General features: G+C 40.4%; 4 protein-coding genes across 13 annotated transcripts in view; 3 read left to right on the forward strand and 1 right to left on the reverse strand.

The window, feature by feature from the left end:
- The window catches only part of uchl3.S (ubiquitin C-terminal hydrolase L3 S homeolog), a 31608-nt gene extending 31107 nt beyond the window's left edge, over positions 1–501 (reverse strand). The window contains exon 1 of the mRNA XM_018249910.2: positions 406–501. The gene's annotated coding sequence lies outside the window, so the exon portion shown is untranslated. The remainder of the gene's footprint in view (positions 1–405) is intronic.
- Positions 359–19660, forward strand: commd6.S (COMM domain containing 6 S homeolog). Of its 9 annotated transcripts, none has more exons than XM_018248494.2 (8): positions 359–495; positions 1241–1299; positions 2870–2935; positions 3062–3138; positions 8428–8502; positions 9210–9369; positions 15807–15959; positions 18707–19660. In XM_018248494.2, the coding sequence occupies exons 1-8, from the start codon at positions 444–446 to the stop codon at positions 18755–18757; spliced, it is 693 nt and encodes a 230-aa protein (XP_018103983.1). In that variant the 5' UTR covers positions 359–443; the 3' UTR covers positions 18758–19660.
- Positions 10947–15800, forward strand: LOC108709773. The gene is made up of 2 exons (XM_018249908.2): positions 10947–11363; positions 11438–15800. Exon 2 carries the CDS (start codon positions 13795–13797, stop codon positions 15097–15099), a length of 1305 nt encoding a protein of 434 aa, XP_018105397.1. The 5' UTR covers positions 10947–11363; positions 11438–13794; the 3' UTR covers positions 15100–15800.
- A 5916-nt stretch (positions 19661–25576) lies between the features above and the next one.
- Positions 25577–26760, forward strand: part of tbc1d4.S (TBC1 domain family member 4 S homeolog) — an 83000-nt gene continuing 81816 nt past the window's right edge. The window contains exon 1 of one of the 2 annotated variants that reach the window (XM_018249913.2): positions 25577–26699. In XM_018249913.2, the coding sequence (XP_018105402.1) occupies positions 26253–26699 (447 nt within the window). In that variant the 5' untranslated portion in view covers positions 25577–26252. The remainder of the gene's footprint in view (positions 26700–26760) is intronic. The other variant, XM_018249912.2, reaches the window with a different exon arrangement.

Genomic DNA, 26760 nt, shown 5'->3' on the forward strand with positions numbered 1-26760 from the left:
AGAGCACACCATATTTTGACTGAATAGAAATTCAAAAATGCAAAAGAAGAGAATTTTCGTTTTAAGAGGTTACTATTGTGGGTTGCACAAACCTAACCCCCCCCCCCACTGGCTCCGGAGTGGCTCCTTCCGGAATGTAGAGCGCGTGCGGTGGAAGGCAAAGGGGAGACTACAGTGACAGAACTAATGGAGAGGCTTTTCAAGTTGTGCCTTCTTATCTGTTGGTGGTTTATAACATCAACCTCAACAAGACATCGGCCCTAGAGGGAAGATGAGAGTTGTAGGTCTTATTATACCGGGGAGTCAAAGCGAAAGATGGTTTATTAGTTAAAGTTAAAGAGAATTCGAAATGGCTTTGCCCGTACTAAAAATGGCCACTCGATTCCCTTCTCTCGCGTATCTCACGTGATATTGCGGAAGTGATCCACCGTTGATAGGAGTGAATGGCAGCTCGCTCGGTGGCAGGGATGTTTGAGCGAGAGCTGGAAGCCTTGGGTAAGAAGCAGGGTGCGTGGGTTGTTTCACTGGTGTGTTTGTTGGATGTGTGGGTGCGGTCGATTTGGGTGCTGGTTTACCGCAGGGGCGGAACTACAGAGGAAGCCGACTCGGCGGCTGCTTGGAGCCCCAGCAGTTATAGGGGCCCCACGAGGCCCTAAATTCATGTACAATTGCAATAAATATGGGTCAACCTCTAGACATTTTGGGGGCTTTAAAAATAATTTGCTGTAGGGATGGTAATATCTACTTGGATTTACCTAACCATGGCATGAGCCCTACTGCTGGATATGGATACATAAAGGGGACTATACTGATTGCACTGTAGCTGCATAGACTGCTTCAGCCCAGCCACATGTAGGGTTGCCATCTTTTCTGGAAAACAATACCAGCCAATATATTTATCTTTTTTCCCTATTAATAACATTGGGATCAACCATCATTTTTACCTGCTGGGCCGGCAAAATACCAGCCAGGTGGCAACCCTAGCCACATGTGACCTGTGATATCCAGGGGTTTGATCATATATGTGACCTGTGATATCCAGGGGTTTGATCATATAGGTTATTTTTGCTTTTGAACTATTATCGTGTATAAAAACCCAATAAGTAGTGAGACAGGCAAATAATAATAAGGGTTGTGGAACCCCTTTGATTTCCAAATTGATCCATTAGGAGCCCGTTTGGCTTATGTTAGTGGCTATGTGCTAGTGCATATAAACAGGCTTGTATTTTGTTGCTTTCAGGTTTTGAGAAGACCGGTGACTTGATTAAAATAGTTCCACCTGATCTCTTTGCTGAGCTGGTACGTGCAATCACTTTCATCCTATTTCTGCTGCAAGCTTGCATATGAACATCTGCCAGAACCCCAATACTCTTACCAAGAAAGCCTTTTATCAGTGAATCACCATGGTCATTACTAAGCAGTTTAGTAACTTTACATTAGACTTTGTATTTATATCCAGTACCATAGATGCTATTGTGAGAAAATATGTGCCACAAAGCTTATGCAGGCTTGATCCATAATCTTGATATGGGTCATATTAGGCCAAAGCAAATTAACTGTAGATACATCAGACCTTTCACACTGATTTATATATTTGCAGCCAGAAGGAGGAGGTGACCATAAAGTCATTTTGAATTATTCAGACAATCCAGAAGAATTAAATAAAACAATCTGTGCAGTCTTTGGCTACCAGAATCCATTTCATCTTATCGTATAATGTGCTTGTAGTGCTAGCATTCACAGCTCTCACTTTAAATTGTAATGTTCTTGGGATGTAGGATACACTGCTCTAATTGTATATGTGATGGTATGTTGTTTCCAGTAACCATTTCTCTGTTGGTATAATGTGCTGGAAATTACATTTACAGTGTCTCCATGGCAGCGAGTGCTGCTACAAATCAACACCCATTATTATATTTTGTTTTATGCAGCCCCTGCCATATAAGTGTGTACTCCAAAATGTAACTCCAAAACATTATAAAACTCATTTATGTGATATATAGCTTCCATGTTCCATCAATTTCTTCTTTTCAGCAGAAATGTAGTAACTGGTGCCAGGTTTGCTGCAGGTCTCATAACCCTTACATAGCAAGCACTATCTGTTTGGCTCACTGCATTTATATTCTTAATCTCGTGTTATCCTGGCTTATCAGACTTTAAGCAAATGTTGCCACCAATGCTGTGGTTTGGTTTTTCTGTGAATTTGACAAAAGCATCTAAAGGGCATGGCCATAATACTACACGTGCTCTGAATTCTTTTTTTTTTTTTTTTGTCCTTGGGTAAAATATCAATATTATATCCGTATTTAAAAATGCATTAAAATGCTATATTCTTTACATTTACAAAGATCACAAATCAATTTACAAGTTGTAATGCATGTTTTTATTGCTTAGGGCAGGCTTTCTTCCTCCTGTGCGCTGATCAGATTTGCATTCTGACCATCTCCTGCTTAAATGGGTTGTTCATCTTTATAGTAATGTTTAATATGATCTAAAATGTGGTTTTCTAAGACAATTTGCAATTGGTCTTCATTTCTTTTCATTTTTTTTTGTGGTTTTCCAGTTATTAAGCTTCTTGTTCAGCTATCTGGTGACTAGGAGGCAATTTACCCTAGCAACCAGGAAGTAGTTTGAATTAGAGTTTGGAAGATGAATATGTGAGGGATTAATAGAAAGATGAGTAATAAAAATAATAAAATTGTAGCTTCACAAAACAATTGCAATGCTGCTAGGAATAGGACATGCTATAACATGCTAAAAGTTTACTGAAAGGTAATCCTCCCCTTTAATATAGAACCATGGGAACATTTATAGAAATGTATAATTTTTTTTTAACCTATTTTTGTTTCTTTATCTTAAAATAATGAAGTGCCAGCAAAGTGTTCAGCACCTCCAAAGGCAGAGATCCGGTGTAGACTGTCATGCAATTTTTCAGGTATGCATGCAGATTTATTTTTTAACTTTGCATCTTGCTCTGCATCTGGAATCCTGACCCACAACTCTTTGTGCTCCGTTGCCTGCACTTATCTTATTTTCAAGTTATTTAATCTTTGTTTTGCAGAGTTTTCAAGCAGTCGGTGTTCACATAAGTGAGGATGAACTTCGAAAAATCATTAGAGGAATGACTGCGCTTTTCAGGTGGGTATTTTATATTTCTGTTAAAACATAGTAATTGGGCAGGTACATTCTGTAAATACATGCATAGGGCAACTGCTTCTTTTCACATGCTAAAACTAGTTATCAGTGTGTTTAAATCAGTTCAGCCTTTGTTTGTACTACTTGGGTGTGTTTAAAGGGGAAGGAAAGCTACGGAGGCATTTTATTGCCAATAGATTAGCTGCAATAGTGCAAGCTAGAATGCTATATTTATTCTGTAGAATGTTTTACCATACCTGAGTAAAAAGCTCTAGAAGCTCTCTGTTTGTTTAGGATAGGAGCTGCAGTATTAACATGGTGTGACGTCACTTCCTGCCTGAGTCTCTCCCTGCTCTGGGCTCAGAATACAGCAGAGAAGGGGGGAAGAGGAACAAACTGAGCATGCTCTTGCCCAGGGCAATGAGGTTTAAGCTGAAGGCAGGAAGTCTGATACAGAAGCCCATGTGTACACAATAGAAGGAAAGAAATGCAGTGTTTCTTTTGACAGGGGACTCGGAGTGCACTACTTTGGGGGTTTACTGTTATATTTAGATGGACCTTTCTGATAAGGCTTACTTAGTTTAACCTTTCCTTCTCCTTTAAACTGCATCACTGTTGATAAAACCCAATGGGGGAAAAAATGGGCGTTGTCCATTGGACCCTTTTCTTCTCCTTCCCCATGTGTTTGGCGTGTGATTGTGAGATATTGCCAAAGTAGGACTGAGGTCCCTAGTGGCAACCTAGCTCCACAGTCAGTGTAAATACTTTGGGGATATAACCATGCAGGGAATGGCTAGGAGTGCAGGAAAGAAGTGACCTTTTCCATTGACCTTAAAGGAATTGTTTAGTATAAAAATAAAAACTGTGTAAATAGATAGGCTGTGCAAAATAAAAAATGTTTCTAATATAGTTAGTTAGGCAAACATGTAATGTATAAAGGCTGGAGTGACCTTCTGTGTGTAACATAATAGCCAGAACACTACTTTCTGCTTTTCAGCTCTCTTGGTTTACACTGACTGGTTACCCTGTTTACCAAGCAATAACCAATCAGAGACTTGGGGGGGGGGCACATGGGTCATAGCTGCTACTTTTGAATCTGAGCTGAATGATGAGGATCAATTGCAAACTCACTGAACAGATATGTCCCATGTGGCTCCCCTTCAAGTTGCTGACTAGCTCAGAGTTAGAGAGCTGAAAAGCAGGAAGTAGTGTTCTGGCTATTATGTTACACATCCAGTCACTCCAGACTTTATACATTACATTTTTGCCTAACTAACTATATTAGAAACATTTTTTTATTTTGCACAGCCTATCTATTTACCCAGTTTTTATTTTCACACTGAACTGTTCCTTTAGCGTTTCACACATAATATAGAATTGTTTAAAGATACGAACAATTTGATTTTGTTTGCTTGAGTGTGAGTATTCTGATTGGTCATTCACCAAAAATGAATAAGCAATTTACACAAATAAACAAACAAACCTGCAATCACGGCATGTTTATAAAGTAAAATGGGGCTAATAACTCTCCGATTATTGCAACTGGGTGTCCAATGTTTGATGACATTGTATCCTACCTGGGGAAAACATGGATGAACTTTTGAGTGAGCTATTGACAGTCTTACTTTAAAGTAGAACTAACCCCCCAATAAGAAAAGCCCCTACCTAGTACCCTAGATAATTTCCCCTCATATAGTTGGTTACCCCTGAAAGTGTCCATAACACTTTGCTCACGTATCGGTGCAGAGTAAGCGCAATGGAGCTCATGGGCGCCTGAAATTGTCAAAGAGAAGGAAGAAGTCCCAAAGAAGACAGAAGATGGCACCCATGTGCTCCACTGGCCTTACTCTGCAAAGATATGTGAGCAAAGTGTTAGGGGCAATTTCAGGGGTAACACAGTATGCGTGGGGAGGAAGCAGGTATGGGGACTTTCTAGCGTAGTAGGTAGGGGCATTTCTTATTGTTGAGATTAAGTTCTCCTTTAAAGTAAGGGTTTTTTCAGAAATACTTTTTCAGTTGGTTTCAGATAGAAAATAAAAGGTAATTGCAAAAAGTCTATTTCTGGTGATCTATTTGTGATGTATCCAATTGAGACACCAGAGACAAACTTTAAACTTCAATTTTGAAAAACCAATAAAAAAGGAAAGCAGTTGAAAAAAGCGTTTATTTGTGGTGAACAATCTAAAAACATCTAAACTGAAAAAAGGAACAATAAAACAAAAAAAATTAGTGTTCTAAACTAATGAAAACATAATTTAGTGCTGTGCTGCACTGATAAAACTGGTGTATTTGCTTCAGAAACAAAGCTATAGTTTATATAAACAAGCTGCTGTGTAGCCATGGGGGCAGCCGTTCAAAACTGAAAAATGAGAAAAGGCACAGGATACACCGCAGATAACAGATCTGCTCTGTAGTACATAATGGGATTCTATAAAGCTTATCTGTTATCTACTCTTTGCTGTGCCTGAATGGCTGTGCCTGAATGGCTGCCCCCATGACTACACAGCATCTTTTTTATATAAACTGTAGTTGTGTTTCTGAAGCAAACTCACTAGTGCAGGGCACCACTATAATATATTGGCTTTCCTTTAAAACACTTTTCAGTAATTTTTTGGTGTTACTGTTCCTTTACATAATAACATAGTAAGTTAGGTTGAAAAAAAGACACACGTCCATCAAGTTCAACCTTTTAACTCTATTTTAACCTGCGTAACTGATAGTTAATCCAGATGAAGGCAAAAAAAAACATTTGAAGCCTTTCCAATTTTCCTCAGAGGGGGAAAAAAATTCCTTCTTCACTGATCAACTTGTACTGTGAGCTATCTTCCATAACCCTGTATTCCCTCATCTGCTAAAAAGCCATCCAACCCCTTCTTAAAGCTATCTAATGTATCAGCCAGTACGACTGATTCAGGTAGAGAATTAACCCTAAAACACTGGACATTTACCATTTCTCTCTTCCAGATTATAATTACAGTATAATTGTAGCATACAGTGGAGCTATTTGCTACACTTATTGAAATCAGATCACAATATTTCACTTTAAAGGAAATCAATACTCCCAAAATGCTTATATATTTAGAGGGGAACTCCACAAAAACATAATTTAAGCTTTTTGAAAAGTAAACATAATTCCAAGCAACTTTTCAATATACATCATTTAAAAAATGTGCAGACTTTTCATGATTTTTAATGGTTTCTGATAGTTCTCTAAGCCTAGTCCAATACTGATCTCTCTGACTACTTTGCTGAGCTGGCTGACTACTGTTACTTTGTATCAACAGCCAGCTGTCCTCAGCCTGCATTCTCCAAACCCCACAATTTCTTGCATACGTGACTTCAACAAGGAACGGAACATCACAGTGCAATGCATTGTGGGTTATGTAGTTCCTGCATGCTATCTGTAAGTTGTGGCAAAGTTGTTACAGTTTGTAACATCAGTGTTTTAGTCCCTCCTTAACTGCCAGGATTTCAAATGATGCAGAAATAGTAGAACTGTTAAACAGATGGATTCCAGCAAAGAAAATGGCATTTATTCATACTTTTTGAAGAAACAGGTAACTGTGATGGATATATTAGGGGTTTCTGTGTTATGTGGGCCTCTTTATCAGATTTTTGGTTTGGAAGCCAGAGTTCCCCTTTAAGTAAATAGTACCCTTTACATCTCTTGCCTTGAACCACCATTTGGTGATGGTCTCTTTGCTGCTTGAAAGATCACCTAACCGCAGCTCTAACTGTAAAAGAAAGAAGTGTGGAAGCAAAAGACATAACTCTGTCTGTTTATTGGGTCAAGACCTAACATGTATGGTTTGTTTGTCTGCACTGTGAATTCTAGGATCCCAGGGAGCGACCCTTATTTTTTAAAATGGCACGTGACACATACTACAGTACTAAAAAAGTGTGTTGTTATGAAAACCGAAGCGATCCATATGCCATCCCGCCTGCGATTCACATTCTTGCCGGCGGGAAGGCATTTCGGGGAGATTAGTCGCCCAAAGAAGAGTTTATTTGTTGCTGGGCGACTAATCTGCCTGAATCCGCACATGTGCCACCACCCTGCTGGTGGCACATGGGTTGTTTTCTCTGCTGATGTAGATATGCCAGGGTATGTACAACTCCCATGCCTAGTTGCATGGTGCAATCCTTTAATCATGATAGAAGCAGACATGATGGACAGGTTTTATGTTGTTGTAGAAGAAAGACCTTTAGCGACCCCCTTTTGTACATGTAGGTTGGGAATAGCCAATAAAATGTCAGTACACCCAACTAAGCATAGCAATGAACTAGAAAGGAAAATAATGTATAGGTTATAAAAGGGTGTGTGGCACACTTCAGCTTATAAATGGAGTTGTCCCAGTTAGTTCAAAAAGTGTGTACAATATAGGTAACTTTAGGTAATTTAGCATGCTTCTTAAGAGGATCTGATTTAATTCTGATGTCCGCTGGTTGTTGCATAAAAAAAAGTTAGCCCTAGAAACTTACCATTTAAAAGTGACATTTAAAGGGGATGTAAATGCAAAAAAATAAAATCCCATTTTTACTTTCTATAATGAAAAAGAAACCATCTCCAATATACTTTTTTTTTTTTTAATTCAAGTATTTTTCTTGGAGCAGCACAAAAAAGTCAATACAAATTTACAATGATATCATAACCATATGCATATGAGATGCACATATAGCGTGATCAAGTACAGCAGTAGGTCATGACATTGGAATCCAGAATGTGAGAATATAATAGGATGCAGTAAGCATGCAGAGTACATTTATTCATCTCCAATATACTTTAATTAAAAATGTGTTCTGTTTTTATAAGTTTGTATGTGAAGTGGTGAAGAGACCGCGCTTTGTAGAAATATCTAAGCAGCACCTCTGGTATGTGGATCCACTGGTCCACGTGTGTAATCAAAAATTCAAATAGGGTATGGTGCGCTGAGACAACAGTATATCTGTCCCAAAATCTGAAAAGAGAAAAATATGCCTGATCGTCAAGGATCTCCCTGTTTATGGATGTTCAATCAGGAGCGCTGGGGGAGATGCCGTTCAACCCTCCGCTGGACTGGTGGCGCAGAATCCTCGGACCAACGTATCAGTGCAACCAACAAAAGCACGAAGAGCCTTGGCAGTGTCAGATAAGAAGCCGATACAGCATGTTGAACAGCATCTCCCCCAGCGCTCCTGATTACTGCTTGTATGCGCATCTGTTGCAAGTTAAAGGGGTAAGTGAGGACTGTGCACTGCAGTCCTAAAACTTTACCTACCTTATTGCACTATCCGAAGTTTCTTTCCCTGTAGGCACCATTCACAAAGGAGGCCCGATTTTTCTATTGTGTTGAGAACACTTATTGGCATGAATACCACAAGGAGTTTGTGAGTAGTTATATTCTGCAAGAACGTACGTTTTCTTTTCACAGGCATCAGGCATATTTTTCTCTTTTCAGATTTTGGGACAGATATACTGTTGTCTCAGCGCACCATACCCTATTTGAATTTCTGTTTTTATAAGAAACCTGACTGTACACAGTGAAATTCCCCCTTCGTTTTACTTGCTCTGACTGCTGTGGATAGGAAATTTGAGATGGTCCATAACCGCTCTGCAGGGAAACGATCATACTTTCAAAAGGCAGGGGGAAGGCCCCCACCTTACTTCCCAGAACTCTAGCGGCTTTTTTTGTTTTCCCTGTAAAGCAGCCGTTGACCATGTAGAGCTTAACCTCCCAACTGAAGCCCAGACCACACTGAGCATGTGCAAGGTCTTGCTCTTGTAAAGATGTTTAACATAGTTACAAGATGGTGACCCCCTGTAGCAAACTTTGAAAGCATAAATCATTTATTTTAATAGGTGTTTGGTGCAGTAAGTTTGTTTAGTATAAAAAATACAGAATTTCTAGCAGTATTCTATTTTAGACTTTTCATATAATTTCTGACTAAAGTGTTATTTTCTTGGCTTTACTTTGAAGTTTAAATAGTGTACAACCTTAGCATAAACCTTTATAGCTGTATCTTTAGAAGTTTCCCGAAAGGAATATTGACTTTGCATATTGGAATTAAACATGATCTCCTTCTCAAATTAACAGCACAGCAGCAAAGTATAATGTGACTTGTGAGGAGCTGCTGAGCATGTTAATCAGCAAACTGCCAAAGCAGATTCTGCAAGTCATTCGACATGTATGGAATGAAGAGGGGAAGCACTTGTGTGAGCTCCAAAAGAGTAGAGATCTGCTACCATCTGGAGAGGTAAATAAAACATGTATTTTTAATGTTCTTCGTGTTTATGCACCTTTTCTATATAAGCCCATCAGAACGAACTTATGTCAAAAGGGGTAGGTATATAGTCTCTTTTCCGGGATTACAAGTTTCTGTGGATCAAGTTGCTGCCTATGCCTAAGATTGTAATGATTTGTTCAAAAGCTTAAATTTTAGTATGCATATAAAAGAACAGGTCAGGTAAACACAAGGATTTGTGTAAAAGAAGTCGAAAAAAAATGATGCATTGATAACATGCTTGATGTATTTGAAAGAAAAATCATTTCATAAGGTCTTCTATAGCAAAATAATTCTATACTTTTAGGATTTAAAAAAAAAAAAAACTTTCTAAAACTGCATACTGTTTGAGATCATTCTTCCAGTACATGGACATTAAACTTATTGACTTAATTTAGTATAATTTAGTTTAAAGAAGCATTATTTATTTTGCAAAGAACATGGCAATATCAATAACTAAGCTCAATTAGCTAAGCTCAAGCTATTTCTACCATTGCCCTAAATGTTATGTTTGCAATATGTCATTTTTAGATACATTTATCAGTATGCCTTCTATATAATCTAAAGCATTTTGTATAGATTTCAAGCTATTATATCATGTATATCTGAAATACTGTACTATTTTTAAAGGCTCAACATTGATTATGTATCCTCGATCACCACACTGCTAACACTTCCTCAGCTCAAGTAAATCATTTGCCACAGCTCTAGCATTTTGCATTAGGTGCTATTGTATGAGTGAGAAAAGCACAACAGAGCAAGTTCTGGCACTTTTCGCTACCAAGTGTTTCAGTATTGAAAGGGACTTCTCTATTTATATGAAAAACAAGTGGCAGGAGGTTCACGTGCTTCTCCATCAGTTAAAACAACTGGAGGAGAATATGCCCCAAGTATCCTGCATTGTGTATAAAAAACAAAAATAATACCTTGTAAAAATTTCTCATTTAGTTGGCTCATTAGCATGGGTACAGTCATAAATCCATCTTTCAGTCACTTGTTTACTTGGTTCACAAGACATGCTAAGAAAACACTACAGAATGCAGTGGCACACAAGGTTGGACGATTAAAAAGGACTCACAACTGTTAAGGTAAAGAGAAAGGTGAAGTTATCTCATGCACCACACCGGTTGAGAACTTAAACCTAAATTTCCCAAGCCACCCATGGCAGCTCCTCACCAACATGAGTATTCCCTGCCCCTCAGGTCACTGGACAGGAAAGGGTTAACTCCAACACCTTATAATATCTGCTCTACACTGCCCCCACCTTGTCTTTTTCCTTTCCAGGTCACTAGGATGGCTTACCGATTTCTCTCTCTCTCTCTCTCTCTCTCTCTCTCTCTCTCTCTCTCTCTCTCTCTCTCTCTCTCTCTCTCTCTCTCTCTCTCTCTCTCTCTCTCTCTCTCTCTCTCTCTCTCTCTCTCTCTCTCTCTCTCTCTCTCTCTCTCTCTCTCTCTCTCTCTCTCTCTCTCTCTCTCTCTCTCTCTCTCTCTCTCTCTCTCTCTCTCTCTCTCTCTCTCTCTCTCTCTCTTCCCCCCCCCCCCCCACCGATGGCTGGGTCATTTTCCACCTAAATTGGCCTACAGTTTAACTGGCCATGCTGTTGGTGGTGACGTGTGGCTCCTTGTATACTGCTTTTTACAGACGCAGTGAGCCAATAGTGCTGTGGCGCTATGTTCCAGAAGCGTGTCATTGGGAGTTCCTCCCAGAGCCAGGCAGCCTTGTGTTTCACCGGCCGAATGAAGGCGTCATTTCCAGACGCGCGTTATTTCTGAAGCGACTGACTCGCGCGCCGGGTCCTGACGTCACGACGCGCGCCAGTAGTTGGAAGTGGAGCGTGGTGTGTCAGTGAGCATGGGGAAAGATAGATTCTTCATTTTTGGACGCAGGGGTGCTTACTATTGCCTGTCTCATAGGTTACAGATGAATCAGTCTGGCTCTGGGAGAGGAGTGCAGCCAAAAGTTTCTAGGTAAGCAGATGATAACTGAGTTGTTATATGAGAGAGATTGGAAGGCTGATAGTGCTTGTTTCTTTCCTGTTTAGCCTCTCTGCCTCTACCGAAGCACAGAAGGTGGAAAGTCAGCAAGCAAGAAAGCAGCCGGTAGTGGAACAAACCTTAACGACTGAGCCTCAAACTTCTTCAGCGCCCCAATTGGATGCTTTAGTGTCCCTAAAAAAGCGTGCATTGGGTAGAGGAAGCATCTTCCTCGGACAGGAGGCCTAAGAGATCTCGGGAAGTGCTGTATGAGTCCATTTCGGAGGATGAATATTATGATCCTGCGGATGTCCAGTCAGATTTATCAGAGGAAGGAGAAAATCTCTCTGAGGATAAGTCTGCCTTTGATTTCTCAACAATAGAAGGTCTAGTGAAGGCAGTAAGAAAGACATTAAGTCTAACGGAGGAGACCCCAAAGAGTTCTTCGGCGGACAAATTGTTTCCATCTGTGAAGAAACGTTTGTCTACTTTTCTGGTTCATGGCTCAATTAAATTAATTAGCTCAGAGTGGAAAAAGACAGAAAAGAGAGTGGTTATTCAGTGGAAATTTGCAAAAAAACTACCCTACCTGTTGACGATGCGGGTGCATTTAGAGATCTGATGGAGAAGCGGATGGAGTTTGATCTAAAGAAAGCATTTGTCTCTGCCGGAGCATCTTGCAGGCCTGCAGTTGTGCTTACTTCAACTTCTAGGGCAATGAAGATCTGGTTTAATAATCTAGAAGATGCTATTTCTTTAAATGTGAAGAGATCAGTTTTGCGAGATATGATGTCTGATCTGAAAATAGCTACTGATTTCGTGGCAGAAGCCTCCATCGATTTTGTCCGTTTGGCGGCGAGGTTGATGGCCCTTTCGGTGGCATCTAGGAGGACATTATGGCTAAAGTCCTGGTCAGCAGACACTGCCTCCAAAACCAATTCATGTCAGTTGCCCTTTGAAGGAGACAGATTGTTTGGTGAAAGTCTGGATTCGATTATTAAAAAGGTGTCCGGGGGGAAAAGTGTTTTTCTCCCGCAGGAGAGAGAATTCAGATGTCAAGGGTCTAGAGCAGAATTTTCGGAATTCAAGACAATACAGACCTGGTAGGTCCCAGAGTAGACAGTCCCCATGGAGATCTTCTAGGCGGGAGCCACGGCAGCCGGCAAAGAAGGCAACTGTCTGATATCATTGTGTTCTGTCAGGTAGAACACAATGATATCAGGCCGGCTCGAGCCTGTGCAGTAGGAGCGCGTCTGGCACTCTTTGAAGAGGTTTGGGCCGAGAATATTCGGGATCATTGGGTTCTAGAGATTATAAAAGAAGGTTATCAACTGGAATTTTCCAGGGTCCCAAGACACGATGTGTATCGAGTTTCTTTGGTTCCGAAGGTTCAAGGGGCAAAATAAATATTTCAGGAATACGTGGAACAGTTGCTAGAAACTGGTGCTGTGGAACCAGTACCTCGGGAGCAACAAAAGAGAGGATTTTACTCCAAACTCTTCCTAGTCAAAAAATCCTCAGGGGCGTTCAGACCGGTGTTGGATCTTCTGCCCTTAAATCAGTTCGTACATTGCAGAAAATTCAAAATGGAATCCCTGGCATCCATAATCGCAGCGGTTCCTCCTCGGGCATGGTTAGTAAATCTTGATCTCAAAGATGCATACTTCCATGTTCCAGTGTACAGTCCACACTGAAAAAACCTTGTGTTCCAGGAGCAGCATGAGCAGTTCACTTGCCTCCCGTTCGGCCTGTTTACCTCTCCAAGGACTTTCTCAAAGGTCTAAGTGACAGTAATAGCCTTCTTGAGAGTGGAGGGAGTTCCAGCCTTTCATTATTTGGATGATATCCTGCTGGTATCCAACTCAGAGGGAGATGTTGTAAGAAAAAGAGACAGAAGCTGTTGCAATTCTGCAACATTTCGGTTTCCGTGATAAACTGGCAGAAAAGTCATCTAATGCCAATTTAGAAGATAATTTTCCTGGGAGCCAGTTTGGACAGTCTTCAAAGGACAGTGTCTCTTCCAGAGCAGAAAGTCTCGCACATCAAAGACCGATTGAAGTCTTTTCAACGACTCGCCAGAGTGACAGTCAAGGATTATATGTCACTCCTGGGACCATTCAGATGGTACGATGGGCGAGGTGGCACATGAGACCCATTCAGATCTGTTTTCTGAGATCGGGGACCACCAATCCCATGAATCTTAAGAAACTCCTTCATATTCCAAAACATGTGATGGCGAGCTTAAACTGGTGGCTGGTTCCGGGGAACCTGACCAGAGGAATGCTGTTAACCAAGCCAGACTACATCACGATTACAACAGACACCTCTCAAGTAGGCTGGGGAGCCATGTTGGACGATCTGTCAGACCAAGGGAAGTGGGAAGTCTCATCTTCATTCCAATATATTGGAGTTGAGGGCAATAAAGATGGCTCTATTTGCATTTTTAGAGAGGATAACACAAAAGTGGATAAAAATCCGGTCAGACAATGCCACGGCTGTGGTCTATGTACAAAGACAAGGAGGCACCAAAAGTGCTCGGTTGATAGAAGAGCTGTCAACGATCATGTCATGGGTGGAGATAAACTTCAGAGGTTTAGTAGCCTTTTATGTGCCAGGCAAGATGAATGTGCAGGCAGATTTCCTGAGCAGGAATGCCTTGGAGCCTGGAGAGTGGTCTCTGAATCTCTCTGTGTTCCAGACCATTGGCAATCCAGAGATAGACCTCATGGCCTCGGATCACAACCACAAGTGCAGGAGGTTCTTTTCAAGGTACCCACTGGAGAGGGATGGTCGGTTATGTCTTTCCACCCTTTCCATTAATTTGGAGGGTGTTGAAGAAAATAGACAAAGAAGGGACACAAGTGATAGCAATAATTCCATTTTGGCCCAGGCGTCCCTGGTTTCCGCTTTTGAGGCAGATGTCAGTGGAGCCTCCAATGAAACTACCGACTGTGAAAGATCTACTGATGCAGGGTCCAGTTTCCTTTCAAGAGGTGTTCCACTTGTCGTTGAGGGCGTGGAAGTTGAAAGGCAGAGGTTCTCAGATATGGGCCTCGAGAAAGACCTGATAGAATTACTATTGAAATCTAGGAAACCCTCGACATCAATCAGTATTATCGTGTCTGGTAATGTTTTGTCAAGTTTGCGGAAGATAGAGGATTTAATCCCAGATGTCCTTGTGCGTCGGAATTGGTGCAGTTTCTCTATGCTGGGTACCAAAGGAAGCTGTGTCAGTACCTTGAGAGGACAAGTTTCGGCACTTTCGGAATTAACTGAAAGGTCATGGGCTGAGGTTCCCTTAGTCATCCGCTTATTTAATGCACTGAAGAGAGTGTGTCCAGTGAGACGACTAAGAATGCCTCCCTGGGATTTGCCTTTGGTCCTGAAGGTTTTAACGGCAGTTCCTTTTGAACCTTTAGAAGAAGCTTCGGATTGGCATGTTACTTTAAAATCTTTATTCCTGGTGACGATCACTTCAGCTTGCAGGGTTGGGGAAATTCATTCTCTCTCGGCAAAGGAACCTGATACGATTTTGTTTCCTGACAAAGTTGTCTTGAGACCAGCATTTGAATTTCTTCCAAAGGTTGTGTCACAATTTCAAATAGATTTGGAGATAACCTTACCCTCCTGTTCGAATCCAAAAACAGAGCGTGAGCGGCAGTGGCATACGTTGGACCTAGTTCGAATAATCTCACATTATCTGACCCGTACACAGTCGTGGAGGAGATAGGAAAGACTCTTTGTCACTCCAAGAGGCCCTAGAAGAGGTTGTGCTCCATCTAAAGCCACTATTAGTCGATGGATCATTGATTGCATAGTGTTCGCCTATCACAAGACGGGCAGAGAGGTACCTAGAGACTTGAAGGCTCACTCTACTAGAGCACTGGCTGCTTCCTGGGCGGCGGAGGCCAGAGCGCTGCCAGATGTAATTTGTAAGGCTGCAAGATGGACCTCCTTACATACGTTTGTCAAACATTATAAGTTGAATGTTTTTCTTTCCCAAGAAGCTAAATTTGGGAGAAAGGTTTTGCAGGCTGTGTTGCATTCATAATAAATATTAAGCATCAGTTGTTATCCCTCCCTTCTTATGGGCTTTGGAAATTCTCATGTTGGTGATGAGCTGCCATGGCTTGGGAAATAGAGATATTTGTATTACTTCCCGTAATTTCTATTTCCAAGTCACCTACCATGGCAGCACTCACCAACTTCCCTCCCTTCTGAAGCTAGAAAACATAGACAAGGTAGGGGCGGTGTAGAGCAGATGATATAGGGTGTTGGAGTTAACCCTTTCCTGTCCAGTGACCTGAGGGGCGGTGAGTGCTGCCATGGTAGGTGACTTGGAAATAGAAATTACGGTAAGTAATAAAAAATTCTCTATTCCTGAATGTATGAAATATGTTTTTTTCATAATCATTTAAGATTTAACATGTTTTGCAGCTGGTCGACTTCCACTGGAAAATTGGAATGGCTGTGAGTTCTGATAGTTGTCGGTCTCTGAACCATCCTTATGTTACCGTAGAGTTAAAAGTGGCAGATTATTCTGGACAGATTACAAGTAAAATTTTGGAGTTGACCATTCCAGAGTTTAAGGTTTGTACAGATCCATTTTTATGCTTGGACTAGTGCATTATACTCCTTTAAATACAGAAGGAATGAGCTGAGAACAGTAGTGTTCAAAAACCTCCACTTTCTGCTGCCTCCTTTCCCAGGCTGTGCAGGGGAGCCAGCAGCACGTAACACACTGCACTGTAGGATAGGAACCAATTTGCATCTAGGCAGAAATGAAAGGGAACTGAAGCCTGTCTCCCACCCCTCATTTAAACATGGGCAGTGACTGTAGCAGATATGTAGGGAGCTCAAGCAAAGGGACCAATGATCAAACTGAATTTGGCACCATATAGTATTTATTATTGCCTACAAAATTGAGGGGGGGTCAATTATGCTAAGACTTGTAGATGTTTCTTGAAGATGTTTCATAGGAAACTTTTCAATGAACTTTATAGCATTCTCTGTACTATTTTTTTTTTTTTTTAAATCTTAACACCTTGCCTCATTCAAAGGCTATGACCCTCCCCTCCATAAAGAGTTCACACTAGTCTAGCGGTCAGTGTGAGGATTTAACAGGCGGGATAAACCATTTCTCCAGTCTATTGGAGGCAGGATTAACCTGTTTCCTATAAAATTAGAAACATTACAGTTATTTTAGTCTCAAAAAAGACTGAACAATGAAGTGCTATCATTTTTCTATGTAGAGTACTTAAAGGGTCAAAATACACCTTTCTAACATGAGCTAATTCAAGAGGGCTTTTACCGAACATACTTTGTCTATTCTATTAATTAATATATCTACAGTATATGGGGTTTGATATCTCTTGTGCTAAAAAAGAATATGAAGCCAGTTTCATTTAGTACTTCCTGGTCCTGTAACGCACAGGAAGGGCTGCTATAACAACATTGTAATTACTAGCACTAATGAGGGAATGTAATTAAAAGTTGCAGGCGTTATTTAAAATGGTGCCTTTGTGAATGTTAAAGGAGAAGGAAACCCCCTGGGCGCAAAAACCCTCCCCCCTCCCCTGGGTTGCTTCCCCTTCCTCCTCCCCCCTGGCCTACCTGTCCCGCTGGGCAAATACCCCTAACTTGTTACTTACCCCTCTGGGCAGGTCCAGTCCACGGAGTTCACAGACACCATCTTTTTCCACGCGATCTTCTTCCTGCTTTGACCGTCGTTTTGGCGCATATGCAGTGGGAGCATTTCGCCGGTACGGATCTACTGTGCATGCGCCAAAAGTCACAAAGTTTTCCGATTCGTGACTTTTGGCGCATGCGCAGTAGATCCGTACCGGCAAAATGCTCCTACTGCGCATGCGCCGTCAAAGCAGGAAGAAGATCGCTTGGAAGAAGATGGCGTCTGTGAACTCCGTAGACTGGACCTGTGCAGAAGGGTAAGTAACAAGTTAGGGGCATATGCCCATCGGGACAGGTAGGCCAGGGGGGAGGAGGGAGGGGGGCAACACAGGGGAGGGGGGAGGGTTTTTGCGCCCAGGGGTTTCCTTCTCCTTTAAGTACTGCTCGCAATGTAAAATCAGTCGCTGGCATATTACATTGAGCATTTTCACTAAGCAAAGGTTTAGTGTCAACACCTGCTCTAGAGTTTTGTTAAATATTTTGTCTCTACAATTACTTTGTGTTTGTTAAAATTACATATGCTGCAAATGTTCAGAAAAGCTATTTGTTTGCAAACTTTGCGATGAAGTCATTGAGGTCTTTAATCAGTCAAAAAGGACGCAAACATGGTCACTAATGTTCACAAGCATCTTTGCACATGTTTTTTGTGCTACAAAACATATTACATTCCTCCTTAAAAAGCTACTGCTCAGTGTGATGAGGGGTTGGTTTGATCAAAGGTAGATAAGACAAATTTTTCTATTTATAAAGCGAAGAGGGAAGGCTGTTCAGTAAAAAAATCGAATGCTTTAGAATGACAAATACATGACCACATTTGATTGGGCATTGGGATACCATCAGAGGATTGACCACTGTATAGCCACCTTTATGCTTGATATAAAACATACCACATGTTCATGGTTCAGTTAATATTAAAGTATATGCTTTACAAAATTGCATATACAGATAATTAATCTTGTAGTAGTTCTAGCAATCTGTTACATAGTTATAGTTATACTGCATGTGTAAAGTTAACTGTGATTTGAAAGATTAGATCATTTGCCGGCTTCTGCTGCTGTTTCTGTACCATTTTATTTATTTATTTTTTTTTTTTTTTTGAAGAATGGCTAATTATGAGTAACATTTATATTGGTCTTTATTTATTCTTTTTTATAGTTTTATTATTTGCCTTTTTCTTCTGACTCTTCCAGCTTTCAGTTGGGAGTTACTGCCCCCATCTAATAACAATTGCTCTCTAAGGCTTCAAATGAATTATGGCTACTTTTCATTACTCATCTTACTATTCAGGCCCTCTCATATTCATATTTCAGTCACTTGTTTAAATCAATGCATGGTTGCAAGGGTAGTTTGGACCGTAGCAACCAGATCTCTGAAATTGCAAGCGGAAGAGTTGCTAAACAGCTCAAAAACCACAAATAATTAAAAATTAAAACCAATTGCAAATATAATATCACTCTCTACACCATACTAAAAGTTAATTCAAAAGTTAACAATCCCTATAAGAGCTCTGTTGTGCAACAATTGTAGAGCCTCAATTTTATCACTGTAGAAGATGTATGTTTTAATACAATGGTTTTTTTGGGGTACGTTGTTTGAATTGCATCTGTGGAGTCGCTTTTTAACATTGTTTAACTCCCTGTGCATTTCAGAACTTCCACAAGCAATTCAAAGAAATGTCTGCTGTTCTTGAAACAGTGTGAACCTGACTGCAAAGCGGCAAAAATGGGAGCCTGCCTGTTCTATCCAGTTTGCCGTTGCTCTGCCTAAAGTGCCTGGATCCTGAAGTGCTAAATATTCTCATACTGGCAACTGTCGACCGTAATGTGTGGATCTAACCTCAAAAACTGCTTATAAAAAATGTGTTGGACATTAAAATCAGTCAACAAAATCTAAATTAGGTATAAAATAATTGTGCTTAAATGACAATGTGGTTAGCGACTGAAGACTCCACTTAAGAGTCTCCATATGAAGAAGCGGCAAATATTAATTAACTGTATGAGTCTGTATATAAACAGAAGAAAAATGGGCAAAATGTTCTGATTATCGTACGAAACTCCATGCAGACCATAATATCTTCAGATTGCAAATAGGACCTCTGCCATGTGACTTCTACAGGACCTTGACAGATTAAAGATGGAGTATCCTGACTTTTTGCATCCTTGTATAATAAAACTCGAGGTTTTTTTCCCACTAAAAATTCGGATTTTATAGTTAAAAAAAAAAATACTCGAAACTTTTGAGATTTTAGCATTCAGACTTTAATAAATAACCCCCCTTGATGTGGACCTGTCACCTACACATATAAAGCTGTATAATGGAAGCCCTTTACAAATTAAACATGGAACCCAAATTTTTTCAGTAAAACAGTCATATCTAGGGTCATAACAGGTGTTTTAAATATCTGAACTGTCAATCAAATATTATCTGCCCCACCTCTATGCCTGAGGCAGTAATTACTTTCACTTTCCATTCAGCAATTCCTACATGTCACTGCACCCCTTACATTTCCCTTTCCCTCCTTATGCTCTATCTATCATAGTGTAGGGTACTGTGCGTACTGACATGCTAAATCATCTAATAAACAAAAGAACATTTTTAATGAATGTGTATTAGAGCTATGCTTCATTTTATATTACTTGCTATGGAAATTGAATTCTATGAAGGTGAACTACTAAGTGTTGTCATGAAGCAGTACAAAGTCTCCTAAACATACATAAATAAACCATCACTATTGTGATGTGTTGGGAAATAATGCAAATACTGTACACCTCTTAAAGTGCATAGTCTAGCTAGCAATATCACATGGATATATATTGGGAGGTACTGAAGACTTTACTTTGCCTTATGTTGTCAATCCTGTTTCCTGTGGGGCAGTAAATCACGGACTCTTCCGCATACAGAACAATGAGATATAGATTAAAAAAAACACTGTTCAGTGTTGATGCTTTTCTACCTTGCAAAGAGTTAAATATGTGAAGCAAAAAAAAAGTGAAGGTCACATGAGATAAGCATGAATGCACCCAACAACAGGCCTTCCTTTGTGTATTTTTCAACCAGGCATATATGTCGTTATTGTGCTGATTTGAACAGAATACAGATGCTGAGAAAATTTGCAAAATGACATTGGAGTGATACTAATACAGTTTGTGAAATGATTATATACAGTTACCCCTGCAAATTAAATTCATATTTTTAATTAATGCAAGTATTCCAGCAATGTAACAAATTGATATACAGACTCTGTAAGCCATGTCACATACAGCTGAATGGTCATGTATGTGACACTGCTCTGTTATTTACGTGTCTCATATTTAATAATGTAGCCTTGCTGAATTTCATAAATGCAAATATGACTCAAAGGGTGGCTATAGACCCAAATATCTTGATAATCTTTGCTATAATGTTGTAGACCTCTTAAACTAAAGTCATGCACAAAAGGGTATCATTACATTCACTTCTGTATATTGCATTTTTGTATGCTATCACTGGCTGTGGGAATAAAACCAATTACATTATTAAATTACAAAAAACTACATGGCAGGTCCGGACTGAGAATTAAATTAGGCCCTGGCATTTCAGGTACACAGAGGCCCACTCAGCCCACATAGAGGCCCAAACAGCCCCACCAGCCCACTAAATACTGACTTTCAATGGGACCTTATAGCAGCCCCTCTGGCATTTGCCAGAACCCACAGATTGCCAGTCCAGGCCTGCTACATGGACCCTATTAGTCAATGAGCACAGTTCATTGCATTCTGCTGAACTTGAATAGAAAACATCTTTCCTTGTGGTTCTCTATACAGAGGAAACTCTGATATAAACATTTTAAAAACCACAACCCTTATGTACTGCTGAGTAAGGAGAACTTGGTCAGATTACTTGGATGATACTGATATTTAGAAAACCTTTTGTGTTAACAATAAATTATAGCGTAGATTTTGGACATTTTCTGTAAGAGGCCTCTTGAAACAATGTAGCAGAGGTGAGACTTATATGCTTCTTCTCTGGTCTGTTAATTAGCTGTCTTCTGCTACATTTGTGAACGATCAGGATCACTATTACTAGAAAAGAACAGACAAATGGTCTCAACAGTAGCAATTCAGCACCTGAGGTAGCCTAGCCCCCCCCCCCACTTACATTTATTGGCACCAGAGTGGGTTGAGGGCATATCGCTAGTGCTGAAAGTGCAATTGTGTTTTTAATTATGAATCTCAGCTCTTTAAGTTACTAGGAGTGGCTTTTTGTGGTGCTTCCATCTGAGGATGGACGATGTCTGGGACCTATTTTTCTCAGATCTTCAGAGAGAAATGCACTATAACCATCATGCACAACATTTGCTGCCTTCCTTCCTTAAATAAGGGCAGTAATTGACATCTGTTTTTTCATTGAATGAATTATCTCACTAGTTGAACTCTACACTACTATTATATGTAACAAGTTATAATTATTTTGAACACTGCTATTATTTTGAACAAGCCTTAATTAATGATTTAATTACACATAATCAGCAGCATACAAGTCATGACTGTTGGGTCTGTTCGTTTTCTATTCTGCTACACCTACACTAGTATTTGCCATGTAGAAATAGAATCTCTACCAAAGATGGTGATTGATCCTGTTAGTGATGTTGGACTGCTATTAACACAACTTTATGATGAGAAAAATGCAGCAGAACTGGGTAAACACAAAAGAAATTATGAATTTAAACCATTTTTAGTATGAAATGAAATAAGTCGGGAGGGTGTTTGCACACAAATAGCCGGTTTTCCAAACCTGATAAAAAGAATATTTTGTGTAACCGTTTGTCCTTAAAATAAATAGTAAACAAACAGCATTTTAGACGAGCACAATGGGGCACATGAAACTGCAGTTTCAGCTAGGTGCAGAGCAAAGTACAAATACATTTTTTAGGTTGGCATTGTCCACAAAGTGTGGCATGGTTACAAATGTTTGTGTACTTACAGTTAGTGACCAGTTCATTAGGTTTACCTGCTCTCTTGATGTAATTGAATTTTCAGTCAGTGACAGCATTTTGGAGACAAAGTACAGTACATTGCCAAAATGAATGAAATGGAAATGTTCTAGTTTGGACCTGTTTTGCTGTATCTGGGCCTGGATGGCTTGCCTCATTGATGGATCGATAAACTCTGAACTATACCCGAGAATTGTAAAGGAAAATGTCTAGATCTATCCATATATCTATCCATATATAGCATTTTAAGAGATAGTGGGTCAATACAGTGCTACGCAATATGTTGGCGCAATATAAATACATGTTAATAAAATGCAGCAAGACACTGATCCAAAACATACAAATTGAAATGTTGTGGAAAGACCTATAAAGTGAGTGGTTCATGTAAGGAAACCCAGCAACATCCAAGAGCTGAATCTGATCTGTTTAGAGGAATAGTCCGATGTACAAGACTGATCAACAGTTTCTGCATTGTAAGGGGGTCACACCAAATACTGAGTGGAAGGAAGTGAATACTTATTCACTTATTTTTGCCACACACAGATACACTGTTGGATCATTTTTTATCAATAAATACATGATGAAATATAATAATGTGTGTTTTATTGTTTAAATAAGTTTTCTTCACCTACTTTTAGGTATTAATATAAATATATAAACAGCGGAATGCCTTATATGTTTTTTGAAGGGGTTGTTCAATTTAACACTTTTTTTTTAGTTCAGTTGGTTTCAGAGAGATCACCAGAAATTAAGTCTATTTCCAATTACTTTCTAATTTTTATTTGTGACTGTTTTTCTAATACTGAAGTGTGAAGGCAAATGTTAGAATTCATACAATAGTTGCTAGTATTCCACAGATACTCCTGAGAAATGTATCAACTAATTGTAACAACTAAATGTGGAAAATTGTATCAGGATCACTGAGCTGCCAGACTGAAACACTAGAGACAGGAACATTAAACTTTAAACTTAAATTAGTGGGAAAACTGTAAAAAATAAAAGATGGAAAGCAATTTAAAAAAGTCTTATTTTCTGGTGACCAATCTGAAAACAATTGAACTAGAAAAAGTGTTTGGAAGGTGAACAACCCCTTTAATTACATTAATGTCATACAGGGGCTTATTTACAAAAAAAAAAGAGAGGACATTGATAAATAGCTTGATAAATCAGCCCTAAAGTGTTGATACAGGAATTGTATTGCTGTCATATTGTTAAGAAGTACATTTTTCTACTTCTGGCTCATCATGAAGATACTTTTATTTACTTCTATACCAATTCAAGGGGTAGTTCACCTTCAATTAGAGTCCTGCATTGTTTTGGGTTCCTGGGTGTACCTATGGAATACCTGCAAAGTGGTTGGGTTTTGGACAGAATGTCCCAGATTCCCTAACCATGCAACAGTCCATGGTGCCGGAGTGATGCCTCCTACCCTTCCCTCAGGATATGGTAATTTTTTCCCATACCCTTCTGATCTGGCTTCAGAGTCATGTCACGTTTCAGGCCACAGTGATGTCACTTTCAATTTCACGGGTCCCAAGTCGGAAGGAAAGTAACCTATTTGTCTGGGATGGATAGTGTTTCTGGATAGGGGAAATATTGGGTCGTGGGTGCTGGTTGCATTGCGGGCCAGTGGGTCCAGGCACAGGTTTGCCAAATCGAACCTGTACAGGATTCTACCTTCAAGTTAACTTTTAATAGATTATAGAATGGCAAATTCTAAGCAACTTTCCAATGGGCATTTATTTTTTTTATTGTTTTTTTAATTATTTGCTTTCTTAAGAGTCTTTGCAGCTTTGAAATAAGGCATCCAAAAACATATTGTTCTGTGAGGCTACAGATTTATTAAGTTACTAACAGCTGGGGATCTATCATCCTCACAAAGCAACTTTTTTGTTTTTGCTTTCCCACCATCTTCTCCTATTCATATTTTAGTATCTCATTCAAACCATTGTATGGTTGCTAGGGTAATTTGGACAATTTGGGATTTTTTTTTAATTGCTTATATTAGATAGCAGCTGCTGACAAAAAAAAAAGCAAAATATATTTTTTGAAAAAATACAAAATGAAGACCAATTATAAACTGTCTCTAAATATCAACACCTTTAATTTACTACACTGAGCATGTGCAGTTGAAGCTGATGCAGACTTGGGTTGAACTGTGCATGTTCAATATTTCCAATTGCTCACAGGAGGGCATTCAATGGCATTGGTAATGAAAATGGGGCAGATTTGGGGCTGAAACTGGGACAGATTGTGCGGAGGGAGGGTGATCTGTTTTTTTTAAATATTATTATCAGCTTTTTGAATAATTAGCCTTTTATGCTGGCTTGTTCCCGCCTGCAACTAAAAATTTGATCTGGTTTTGGAGTCACTCAGCTCAATATTTGCTACAGCAGTTAATCTGCATCTGAGTGCTCTCCTCTCTTTAATTGAAAAAATGAATTGTGAATTGTATTAGCTTAATGTGTGTCTACATAATACTCACTTGTATGCATTCCAGCCAACATGCTACACCAGGCATGTTCAAAGTCAGGCCCGCGGGCCAATTGCGGCCCCGTTTCAAATTTACACCGGCCCGCAGCCTCCGTCATTAAATTAATAGTAATCTGAAGGTGATAGCACTAGACACGCACACTCCACACTCGCATACTTCTTTAGGGCTGAAGGTGCAATAGACGTCCTGACAGTAAACTAAAGAAGTATGCGAGAGAGGCGCGTCACTACATAGAACAAGTGGCAGATTATTTAACTAATGATTTATGTGCCCAAATATTACTGTTACAGCTACGCGATTCCTTGTTGAAATGAGGTGCGCAGAATAAGTCCAAACATACTCCACTTCCTAAACGCCGTGTACACATCCATCTCCGGCAGTGAATGATCCTGATCACAAGCTAGCTACCTCGGAATAGATGCCGGGCTGAATGTTAGGCCCCCACACATTTTCACCTCACTAAATCTGGCCCTTGTTGCAAAAAGTTTGGACGCCCCTGTGCTACACAGAAGCTTTCTCTAAATATTTTTTTTTAGTTTTAAAGGAAATTTTCAACCAAAAACCCAATGTTCTTGCACATGAAGTAAAATGTAAAAGTAAGCAACCTTCCAATATACTATAACTTTTCCATGTTTTTAATGTTAGTTGATACATAAGATCAACTAAATGCTGTTCTTGCTTATGCCTTTTTGTTCAAGCAATGTAACAGTAATCAGTTCTCCTCCAAATCTGCTGGCTTCTGTTGTTTTTATTGAATCAGAACAACCAGTGCAGAATACATATTGAGGAAAGGTAAAGGCAATTCTCTCCTCCTGCAGCCAATGGGCACCACACACCCCGAACTACGGAACGCATTTTAGGACATCCTCCGGCAAAAGAACTGTAGAGGACAGGTCTTTCGCCGGAAGATGTCCTAAAATGCGTTCCGTACCGACCACTTAAAGGTAGAAAGCTTTCTATTGATTCCTATGGTCCCTCCCACCTATTATAAGCACATGGAGGCAGACAGAATCGGGCACACTGCTGGGACTGGTAGGCGTGGGTAGTACTAGGGGTGGGACTGTGGTGAATGGGCAGTTCTATGTTTCCAAATGGGAGGGGTGCGGAAAGCGTACTTTAAGTAGTTGTGCGTTTCTAATCCAGGATCCCCGCCCCCCTGCAGAATTGATCCTGTCCGTCACTGAAGTAGACCGGGATTCCGCCGAAGGGATCAGGTGACGCGTGTTGCTTTATTTGGAGCTGCAGTTGTGATTGGAGCAGCAATGTTTGTGCAGTGAGTTTGCAGCGAGGGCGTGGACTTGGGGGTCTGTATAGGTTGAGTGACACGCAGGAGGCTGGTGCTTCTTCTGGATCTGTCATGACGCGTTCTGGTTAGGGGCAGGGCAGGAGGAAACACAACGCAGACAGGACTGGGGGAAAGCGGAGCTGTGCTGGTAGGGAGAATCGCCATGTGTCTGTGGCAAGTTGTGCTTCCCCTCAGTGTTGCTACTGCTGCTGTCACACGCACCTTGTCTGAAAGCCACTTCTGTGCCTTTATTGTGAACTAAATGGAACCGCCTAATTCAAGTGTCTCAGCCTGGGCTTGAAGGAGCTTCCAGTGCCAGCAGTGTATTACTGATCCCTACAAGCAGAGTCTCTTCCTGGGCACACGTTACAGGGGCTGCAATTCACACACTTTTTATAATCAAGGGAAGACTTGCAATTTCTTTTTAAAGGCAAATAAGTAGTCATGGAGCGAAAAAGTTCAGCAGCCCTGTGCCACCCTCTGTTGGAAGCAAACACTGTGCCAGCCATGGCTCCCAAGGAGGAGAAAGGGTTTGGCCTGTGGTACATTGGCTGGTCTTCCCTAGACCGTCGGACAACCTTGCCAATGCTTCCTTGGCTTGTGGCTGAGATCCGCAGAAGGGCAGAAAAGCAAGACCCTCCAGGATGTGCTGCGCCTTGTAGAGAAGTCAATCTCATGCTGGTTACCCCTCACCTCCGCTGTGTGCCAGCGCTCAATGGTGCCAATACCAACAGTGCCGTCTTCATCTTTGAGCACAAAGCACAGCATATATCCCGCTTTATCCACAATAGCCGGGATCCTTCTTATTTTGCCTACCTGATTAAGACTCAGCCTGACAACCCGGAATCTGAAACGGCATGCCATGTTTTCAAGGCCAGTAGCCCAAGACAGGTGAGACCTCAATCGTTCTTTTGTTGCATTTTGATAAATTGGGTGCCTTATACTTTGTCAT

The sequence above is a fragment of the Xenopus laevis genome, chromosome 2S (assembly GCF_017654675.1).
Source record: "Xenopus laevis strain J_2021 chromosome 2S, Xenopus_laevis_v10.1, whole genome shotgun sequence".
Lineage (NCBI taxonomy): Eukaryota > Metazoa > Chordata > Amphibia > Anura > Pipidae > Xenopus > Xenopus laevis.

Bases quoted from the DNA above. Each gene is read 5' to 3' on its own strand.
- commd6.S (XM_018248493.2), top strand. From the start codon at position 444: ATGGCAGCTCGCTCGGTGGCAGGGATGTTTGAGCGAGAGCTGGAAGCC. The intron at 3,139-8,427 runs GTGGGTATTTTA...CTTTCCCTGTAG, and splicing joins GGAATGACTGCGCTTTTCAG to GCACCATTCACAAAGGAGGC. The intron at 9,370-15,806 runs GTAAATAAAACA...CATGTTTTGCAG, and splicing joins ATCTGCTACCATCTGGAGAG to CTGGTCGACTTCCACTGGAA.
- LOC108709773 (XM_018249908.2), top strand. From the start codon at position 13,795: ATGGCTCTATTTGCATTTTTAGAGAGGATAACACAAAAGTGGATAAAA.